Consider the following 10669-nt stretch of genomic DNA (forward strand, 5'->3'; position numbering starts at 1 on the left):
AAATATTCATAAAATGATGGTATTTCTGGCAAATTGACGTACATTCAATAATAATACTAACCATAAAAGCAATAAAGCCGTAGCTTCAGTATTGTTACACAGTAAACAATTGTCTGTATGAAAGTATCGATAGACGTTTAAAGTGAAAATAAATTGCAGGTTACTCAATCCATAATAACTGATTAATGTTTGTCGGAAAGCATACTTTGTTATTCTGATAATACATAATATAACTCCCCAATCCGACAGACTAGTTTACTGTCAGATTGCAGCAATGGACAGCAGTACACTTCAATTCAAATATGTTATTTATTGGAAAGTACTTGGATACATTTCAAACCATTTAGCTACTTACTTAAGTGACAATTATTTACAGTTGAAAGAGAAATGTATACTGTTCTACCTTTTTTCCAATGAGACCGCCCACAAGGTTGTTGTATGCTGGTAAGTTACGTTCCTTTGAAAAAAAACCCGCTTAAATTGCTTGCATTCCCTAAATATGAAAAAAAAGACTATTAATCCACTTCATTGACAGCTGTTTGTAGGATAAGAAGTGTTTACAAGTACATTTTGTACAATACCTAAATACACTGAGGCTTCATTCCTTGTTTTGCATTTGGTAGAACCTCTCGATTTATTCAGGTTCCTATTTCGATAGTTTTCGTTTTTAGTGATTCTTATATACAACAATGTATTCTAGAATGAAGATCTTCCTGTATAATTTATTCTTATACAGCTGATAAGAGGTCACTCTTTCACGTGTATAGCATATCGATATTATATTAATAATCTACCAGCGAATGTTAATCTGGAGAAAAAAAATGTTGTTTTACCTATTTTAATAAACTGATAAAAACGGTTCGTATAAACCTCTGATGAATATTAAGTTGACAAATAAGGTTCTGGAACAGGGTTATGTTTATACAAGATTGGAGTCATCACTACAGAAGTTTTATGGTCGTCATCATGAACTCGTGGATCGTTATGGTGTATCCATCTGCACCATGGAAACTTATTTGTTCAACGTGTCATAGTTTTCTTTTCCTCTTTTTTCTACCCCGGACCTGACTTTTAATGAGCAACTCGGAAAAGCAGAGGACGCTTACCCTACCGGTGTACCTGGTCCATGCTTCAAGTTTTTAGTGGAGTCCGAGTTGCTCATTTACTTTTGTTTCTTTGTATGTATGATTTTATTTACTTTATGTTCTTTGTTGTGTATGACTGTTTCCCATGTCTTATTTTTGTCCCTGGATTGCATTCTTTTGATAGCCGCTATAACATTGGTTCCCTTGATTACTCGTTGACCTTTATACCTAATAACTATAGGTTTTTAATATCCATGACGACATTTTGGTACTAGCACGGTCGCTTACTATGGCACGTTCTTTAAAGAACCATGCAATCGTTTGCAGGATGTGATTTAATTATATATGTAAGGTTTTGCTATATTTTTAAAGGCAAAATTATAAAGCAGAAGTTATCAAATAAATGCATAAATGTATTTTTCATGCAGATCGTATTATATAGGTGCACATATCTCCCTTCTTAAAAGTAACACAAAGTCATATGAATACTTTTTTCATGAATGCTGATTATTATAGCCTTTTCCCATGAAAGAAAGAGATATTTGTACCTAAATAACGTCTTTTGGTAATGAAACACCGCGATTTTGTGATGGATGAAATCTCGACCAACGGAAAAACGCTAGACTTCTTAGAATAACCGACCTGCGGCTGCGTTATCTGTTTAAACAATCATAATTGTATCATTACCGATTGACCAATAGAATGATTTTGAGAATTCCCGACACTCCCTTCATTTAAACGAAATCAGTTTATCTTAAATATTGTGGAAAATAATGATAGAATAGTAATAGCATTGAACAGCTAACAACTTTAAAACTGTCATTTGTAGTTCTTGTTCAGGCTCTCAGTTTATGCCTGAACGATTTTGACGATATTCCACGTAAATAACTCTGAAAACTAGAATACGCAAGAACACTTAAAGATTATTCTACGAGGTGGAATGGACATTTATACACAAGAATAGTTTCTATCATTCCAAATTGATTTGACAACTGCATTTCCGGTTATGTACAGTGTAGTATTATTCAGAAAAAAATAACGACCATACAGATTTATTCAGATATGTCGATTTTGCACTATCGACTATTAGTTACTTGGTTGACTCTCCAGATATCAACTCCCCTTCCAATTCAGTCAAGATATTAAAAAGTCTGATCGTAAGTATTATCGGTTAACCATTAACTAATAAACGGCTATGTTTTCTTTTTCCAGTAGAAGGAGTCTTCCATCTGCGAATCTTTTTACGTACTGCTCATTCATTTTCAGTATAAACAAAATTCAAAATGTGAGGAGGTTCTTTGAATATATCCTTTCCAAGAAAGTAATGAAATATAAATCGAAACAAAGATGAACATGTCAATTAAGTTATATTAGTCGATTGTTTTTTTTCGGGTTAGACGTGCATGAATAGGTTCATTTTTCTCTGTTTTTAGTTGTCTTGTTATATAATTGCTTTATCTTGTTTGTAGTTTCAAATAATTTCAAATAATTCCAACTCATCTTCCAAATATACAGAGGAAGATGTTTACAAAATGCTGGAATTTTTAATCGACAACATATTTGTCCAGTGTGGTGGACGTGTTTTTCAACAAACGGTCGGCATTCCAATGGGAACAAATTGTGCCCCTTTACTAGCTGACCCATTCCTTCACTCATATGAGTCTGACTTTATAGCTGATCTGATCAGTAAAAAATAATATTGTTTAGCTAGATCTTTCAATCTCAGTTTTCGCTATATAGATGACGTGTTATCTTTAAACAATCCTAATTTCGGGATTTGATACATCGCATCTACCCAAAAGAACTTGAGATAAAGGATACTACAGACACTGTGAAGTCAGCCTCATATTTTGACCTACACTTAGACATCGATGGTAAAGTTAAACTATTGACCAAACTTTACGACAAACGTGATGACTTTTCATTCAGAATTGTCAACTTTTCTTTCATCTGTGACAACATCCCTTCGGTTCCTGCGTATGAAGTGTTCATATCACACCTCATACATTATGCCAGAGCTTGCCGAAACTACGCAGACTTTTTGTATCGCGCTAGAACTCTAACAAATAGGCTTCTGGAACAGGGTTATGTTGCTACAAGATTGAAGTCATCACTACAGAAGTTTTATGGTCGTTATCATGAACTCGTGGATCGTTATGGTGTATCCATCATCATCATGAAAACTGATTTATTCAACGGGTCATAGTTTTCCTTTCCTCGTTTGTCTACCCCGGACTTGACTTTTTATGAGCAACTCGGCGGGTGTTTCTAGAAAAGCAGAGGACGCTTACCCTACCGGTGCACCTGGTCCATGCTCCCAGTTTTTAGTGGAGTCCGAGTTGCTCATTTACTTTTGTTACTTTGTATGTATGATTTTAGTTGCTTTATGTTCTTTGTTGTGTATGTCTGTTTTCCATGTCTGGTCTTTGTCCCTGGATTGCATTCTTTTGATTGCCGCTGTAGCCTTGGTTCCCTTGATTACTCTTTCTGTATGTAAAATGACTACATATTAAATCAATGTTACCTTTATATATATTATTGTTTTATAATCGTTTAGTTTTCGAGCCTGTCTAAGATCTATTTTGTTGTAGTAGAGCCTAACTGGATATTCCCCAATTGCAATATGACATAAGCAGTGGCGGAAGACTAATTAGTTTCTGTTTGTCGGGAGCGAGACTTAGTAATATAAAATAAAAAAAAATAGATATAAACTAATTAAAAAAATCATTTTCCGTTTCTCACGAAGACATTCAGTAAGTTATAAATCTTTATGGCTTAATGTGTCTGGAACTATTCCATGCTGTAAGTAAATAATTTGTTAAAGAGTTTTGTCTAACAACAGGTTTACGGAATTGTTATTCTTATAGAGACTTCATGATTTTTCATAGTGCAAGCTACTTTATCAGGACTGTCTGTCTGTATTTCACTTGGTTTAAATAATGCCAATCACAACATAAAACATTACAGGACAATTTACTTGAAAATTCAGGAATGATAGAATGTGTCTTTAAATTTAAATAAAAAGTGTGTGTCGTCCAACAAGCGATTCCTTACTCGGTGTTTTCGCAAACTGTTTGTGTTGATAAAATAGTTGAATAATATAAAGAGTTTCCCGTAATATTTTCGCTAAGTAAAAGTTATAAAAACCAGAATCTACACCAAGATACACATTTCAACTAAGTAATGTAGGTAGATCAGATCTGGTAGGAATGTAAGTATATTTTTTCTGTGTCAACTTTTGCCTTGTCATCATATCGTGCTTGTAGTGTACAACTCTTAAAAATCACATAAAACAGACATACACAACGAAAAACATACAATATACATACAGAGAAACAAAACTAAATGAGCAAGTCGTATTCCACTAACAACTGAGAGCATGAACCAGGTGCACCGGTAGGGTAAGTGGTTAACTTTATTACTCTATACATTTGGGTGACAGAAAAGAGGAAAGAATATTCCTCTTATCGACTGAATGTCGCTTATTGCATCTTACTCTATATACTGAAATATTCCTTACATTGTTCATTGTATCAGTAATTTTTTTGCTCTTTATTACATAAAAACGAGTTCGTGCGAACGCATCTATGATCTTAAATGATTAAAGGCCGTTAACTGCCTTTTTTATGTCCTATAATTTACACAAAAGAAGCAAAACTTTATCTTTGTGTACAATGTGTGATAAATCTGACACCGCTGATAATGTTAGACACAGAAATCTCAGAGACTAAATGGTAAGATTGCAGATTTTGTTATGAAGCTCAAAGAATTCCTTTTCTTACATATTCTAGCGGTATTTTATTCTTTTTTTACCTTTGTGATTAGCACATCTATTAAGAAAACTCTGCTGGTCGAGATTTCTTATTATTCATAGGACTTCATAAAACGTCTAGTGTCGACGTTACAAACGTCGAATGTATATCTCGCCCGTGGGTAAACTAAGAATATTCCATATGGCTAGATATAGGAACTTGATTGTCTCTTTAGTTGTGGTCTCTGTTTTTCGGGACGTAAGATTTCATACTATAAAACGAAAGATAGATATAAGAAAAACAAACACATCATTTTTTTTCGAAATTTTTCTCAGACTTTCAATTAATCTGAATTTCATATTGTGTCTTGAATCATTCCCTGCTGTAAGCAAGTGATTGGTGTCAAAATTTTGTCGAAGAAGAGCTTTATGACAATGTAATTTTAAGGAGATGTTTTGTTTGACCTAAGTACGTGTTTTTTTTTTAATTTCCTTTTTTTCCAAAAGCTGAAGATATATGATGATTTTTTTTGTGTGCTATAGGAATGTTTATTTATAATGGTTTGAGTTATATTTTTTTTGTAAAGAAATTAGCATTTGACATATTTATTTCATAAGGGTCTTAGTTTGTTCTAGTCTGTGCTTCACTATAAATTACTCTGATATTAACCATGGTTAATCCTATATTTAATTAAAATGAGAGTAAAGCACATATAAATATAGAAAGAATTTTTACCAGATATCGTATTGTATTAATGTAATGACCAATATCGTGTTACTATTAATAGATTATCGGTTTTGGTTTGTTTGAAGAACACATTAATAAAATAAATAACTATAGCACGTAATTTCATGGTAAAGTTGAATATTTCTCTCAAAGCTTACTTTTTGATTATAAAAACATTATCTCGGTAAATCAATTTACATAACGTTTTATTTTAATCACATTTAACTCATTTGAGACCTTATCATGTCTGCGCCGCAATAAATGTCACATATATTTGCGAAATCTACTTTGGTTATTCCAGGAAAAGTTCGACTTGGGAGAACTAATGGTATCGTTGTGTTACTTGCCAACAGCAGGAAGACTCACCTTAACCATTATAAAAGCCAGAAACCTTAAAGCAATGGACATCACGGGTTCATCAGGTCAGTAAGTTAAATTATAATTCTCAGTCATGCATTTAAGTACTGTACTTCAAACTTTGAACTGTTTGTTATTTTGGAAGTTTTTCATTCTTACATAAAATGTTGAGACAAAATATCATGTGCTAGTGTAAACAGCTTCTAATGCAATATCGAGGCAAAACAATAAACTTCTTCTCATTTCTACACCCCCATTTTTCAATTTACTCTTTGATTAAACATGCATACTTAAAACCCAAATTGTGCATTTGTTAATTACTACAATAGTTATCATAATGTTTTTGAATCTTTTTGTTCAAATCAAATGTAATTCTTGTCCCTTTCAATAATTATAAAAGCACTGACAGAATTTAGTAAAGCATTTTCATTTTTTTCGTCTAAACTATTGTGGTAGCAGTCAGCATTGTTATAGTTCATATAGCTTTAGTACAACCCTGTGATAAAGTAAGATCTCTTTCCGTTTAGTAAATTATTTGTACTCCCCTGTAGATATCTGATACCTGAGATGTTTTTTCTCTTCAACCGGTTCACAACAGTTTCATATTTTTTCTCCTTCATACCTATACCTTAACTTGATACCAACGATGATTTTAACGTTCAAGTTGTAAACCGTAAAATGTTGTGTCTTGACCTATGTATCAGTTTTGATTTTCTCATCTAATGTTCGAATTTTTGATATTTTACAACTTCAATACTATTTAAATCAAGAAAACGTTGTTTAATATCTGATATCGCACCTATGATTTCTTTGTTGTAATAGATAGGACCGCTTTCTAACTCTACATTAATACAACGGATTGCCATCGGGGGCTACATCATTGTAGCTAACTCCTTTTCTGATTTTATTCATTTGCAATGTAACTAATGTCGTTTATGGGGCAGGACATGCTTATTCTTCCAGTTCACCTGATCTCACTCATGTTTTTATTTGAGTTCAAAGTGAAAGTGCGTTAGTTTTTCTGTGGCTTCTGTGGCTTCTTTGTTTCCTTTTTTAGTTTTTATATTTAATGTTAATTGTTATGACCCTGAAATGTCTTTCTATTTCCGACACTTATGTATTTTCTTGCCAATATCCCCGAGAAAAAGTATTGAAGGATGAGGGAAATCATTTTTAGTAAAATCTACAAATGTATACTGTTCGTATTCAGTTTCATTTATAATTGTAGTGAAGGACTTTGACATTATTTAACAAGTTAGGTAATTACCTATACATCTGAACAAGTCAACTTATTTTGTACTAAACAGCTTGTACGTTTGAATATTTTCTAGATCCGTATGTGAAGGTTTCATTGATGTGTGAAGGTAAAAGAATAAAAAAAAGGAAAACATCTGTAAAGAAAACGACACTTAGTCCTGTGTATAATGAAGCAATGGTCTTTGATGTTCCAAGAGAAAATGTGGATGATATATATATGGTAATTAAAGTGATCGATTATGATAGGTATGTAATACATGTATATCTAATTTACATTTCCAAATATATTTTATTAAGTAGCTTTAAGTACCATTTTGTGTTAGAATCTGGCAATGGGTTGCACATCATAATTCTCGATACATATAGAAAACAAGCAAAAAGCTATTTAAATTTACCCTTAAGCATATGTGATGAAGATATCTGAAGATATTTTTTGACTGACTTTGGGCGGGAATGACTTTAAATTAGAGAAGCGTAAATAAGGATAACAACAAAATTACCGAACACTAATCCGATCCATAATCTAGTCGAGTTACAAAAAAAAAGAGATAAATAAATCCGGCAAAATAAATATTACACCAACAGAGCAGCTGGTACCGCAAAGGTACTGACTGGGTACAGGCATTTCAAACGAAATAGTGGGTTAAATCTAGGTCTAAATAATAATAAATAATAACTAGGCTTATATTTTTGTGTAAGTTCTAGAACAGGTAATGAAGCTCTGCAAATAAAACATTATGAAAGAATTATATGCTATTTTATTGATTGTATGGAATATAAATTGAAAAAAAAGGTCGTTTAAAAATGTTTGACTCATATAATTCAAAGAACACTTAACTAATAATAATACGTCATGAACGTATATTATATACTCAAACACATTTTTGATAGTAATATACCTTTGCATATTCAATAAGATATATCTAGCTGTGAAAATATTCACTTCTAGCAATTTAACTGCTATCTTTCAGGATAGGTTGTAATGAAGTCATGGGCTGCACAGCCCTTGGTCCAATGTTTGTTGGTATTGCCAGAGACCATTGGTTTGAGATGCTAGAAAGTCCTAGAAAACCAGTAGCTCAATGGTATCCCTTACAAGAACATGTACCTATGTGTTCAACAAACAGTATACCAGTGAACAAATGCAAGACCTGTCATTCAAGGCAGACTACTGTGGACTCAAGTGATGGTAGCACGTTGTGAGTTTGATTATTACGTTAAAAGACGGATTATATTCAAACATATCATGCCATTGTGAATATTTTGGATACACATAAAAATGTGTGAATGCGACTGTTTTGGTGGATTACAATGCAATATTTTGAATGTTAGCAATTGTATATCCATAAATGTCTTGTTACGAATGCCGTGAATTCTTAAATGTGTTTTGTTATATAGGTCATAATCGCCACTTCCCAACTAGCTTCATTAAATGCTATATAGATACAAAAACATACAATACTACTTATAGCATGCCATGCATTGATTTAAATATATTTGGTGATGCAGACAAAACCTGCTCAATCGACTTGGAAACCATATGATTTGTTTTGTTTACTAGAAACTGTAACAGAATGATTATTTTTCTAAATGAATTCAATATGAATTAAATACAAACAAAATTATCGATATGGATATTGTCCACATGTGAAAAGAAAGAGTAAAATAGTTTCAGGGGTTCAATTTGATCTTCCCTAGATAATATGATGATCACCCGATGGACTTCTCTTGGTAATTAAAATGACAAGTGAAAATGAGATTTAAACTTTATCAAAAAAGGATTAAAATGCAAATAAAAAACGTCAATTGAAACATTCTTGAGAATTAGCCAGTTTACTACCTAGGATCAGGAAAAGACAACCTCTACCCTGAGAAGTTAACTATTTTACTAGCTGTAAAAATACGAAAATATTTTCAAAAAGAAAACCGTTTTGTAACAATTGTAACCTAAAGAAACACGTGATTATGAAAAACAATCTGATGAAAACTCTGATACAATTCATCTACAAATTTTAATCAATATTAATCCAGTCAGTACATTTAGACTTTCATATTCTCAACGTCTTATATTTTGTCCTTAATGTATCTTTAGTGGAATCTGACTACTTCGACGCAAATCTTTTCAGTAGTAATCAAAGGTCCTCATAAATGAGGTTGCACGTTAACAAATTAAAAAAAAAATATATATATGCAATTATAATGGAGAATTACAATATAAATAGGAGATTCTGAAAACCGATGAATTGGACTAGAAGATACCTAGATACTATGATGATGGGTTAGACGGTGCAAGGGATATTGACGTGTTGGCAAGATAAATGCTAAGATAAATGCCCCGAATACTGAAGTATTGAATTTAAACAAGGTCAGGGTAGGATTTATCTTGGTGTTGTTTATGAAGGTGGTCCAGAATACCAAGGTATTTGGCTAAACAGTTTTCTGATAACTCTATATTATGGATATGAAAGAGCCATTGATTCTGAAATCAAGTTCTAGATTTTGATATGTTTTAGATTAATAGGGTTCCTAATAAAAAAGGTGTTGGATGAAAATAGTCCCTGAAATATGAGATGTTTAAATAGTAGATGGTGTTGCATACTTAAGAAAGTGTCCCAAAGATGTTGACAAGTGTGATGAAAAAAGGATCCGGTATACTATTTTAAGTACCATTCTGTGTAAGAGTTATGTAATGGGTGGCACATCATATTTCTCAATTTGATCTTATTTTGCCACAAATATATTCAATACATCTAGAAAACAACTGAAAAGCTATTTAAATTTATCCTGAAGCATCAGTGACGTAGATATTTTTGACTGCTTATGTAAGGAAAAAGTGCGCGAAAATTTTCTCGCCATTTTTCCAGAGTTCATTTGAACTAAATTTGACCTATCAATATCTAAAAAAGGCAAATTTTGCAAACACTTTGATGATTATTTCTGGAGGTTTTCGGGTATAAATACTTGGTTAATGCAATAAAATCTTTGTGTTTCATGTGCTACACTTTATACACATTTTGCATGATTCTTAGACGGAGAAGTACTTAAACACTGTGGTGTTGGATTAAACAGGTTTCACTATTCATGTGTATTGTTATAACTTTTTTTTCTGTGATATAAATCTCCAATGTATCTTACCTAACTGTTGTCATTTGCCATATTTTTGTTACCTTTATTGTTATATATTTCAAAATATTTTAATAAAACACGTATACAAATATTTTTGCTATGTTTCGTTGACCTGCCTTAGACAATGCATGAATGTGTTATTGAAAAAAAATATTTAAGAATATTGCAACTATCATAAATGAACGAAAATGCAATGCATTTACCAATCACATTCAGATGAATCTGTTCATCTTCTTTTCAAGATATGTGTATCTATCCTTGATTTGTTTTATACTTTACAGTAAGTTAATAATAATAACCTTATATAAGCTATATATTCATAAAATCGTAAATCTAGTCGTAAATTACGACGTCACAACAGATCTA

The 10669-nt window shown here is 32.1% G+C and overlaps 1 protein-coding gene across 2 annotated transcripts in view; it reads left to right on the forward strand.

Moving 5' to 3' along the window:
* The window catches only part of LOC148613611 (synaptotagmin-9-like), a 33325-nt gene extending 22931 nt beyond the window's left edge, over positions 1-10394 (forward strand). For both annotated transcript variants that reach the window (XM_088587056.1, XM_088587057.1), the window contains exons 4-6: positions 5865-5985; positions 7252-7423; positions 8149-10394. In XM_088587056.1, coding sequence (XP_088443182.1) covers positions 5865-5985; positions 7252-7423; positions 8149-8380 — 525 coding nt within the window. In that variant the 3' untranslated portion in view covers positions 8381-10394. The remainder of the gene's footprint in view (positions 1-5864; positions 5986-7251; positions 7424-8148) is intronic.
* The last annotated feature ends 275 nt before the right edge of the window (positions 10395-10669 follow it).

The sequence above is a fragment of the Perna viridis genome, chromosome 6 (assembly GCF_037379345.1).
Source record: "Perna viridis isolate PV_CMFRI_1.1 ecotype Kerala chromosome 6, ASM3737934v1, whole genome shotgun sequence".
In the NCBI taxonomy this organism is placed as follows: domain Eukaryota; kingdom Metazoa; phylum Mollusca; class Bivalvia; order Mytilida; family Mytilidae; genus Perna; species Perna viridis.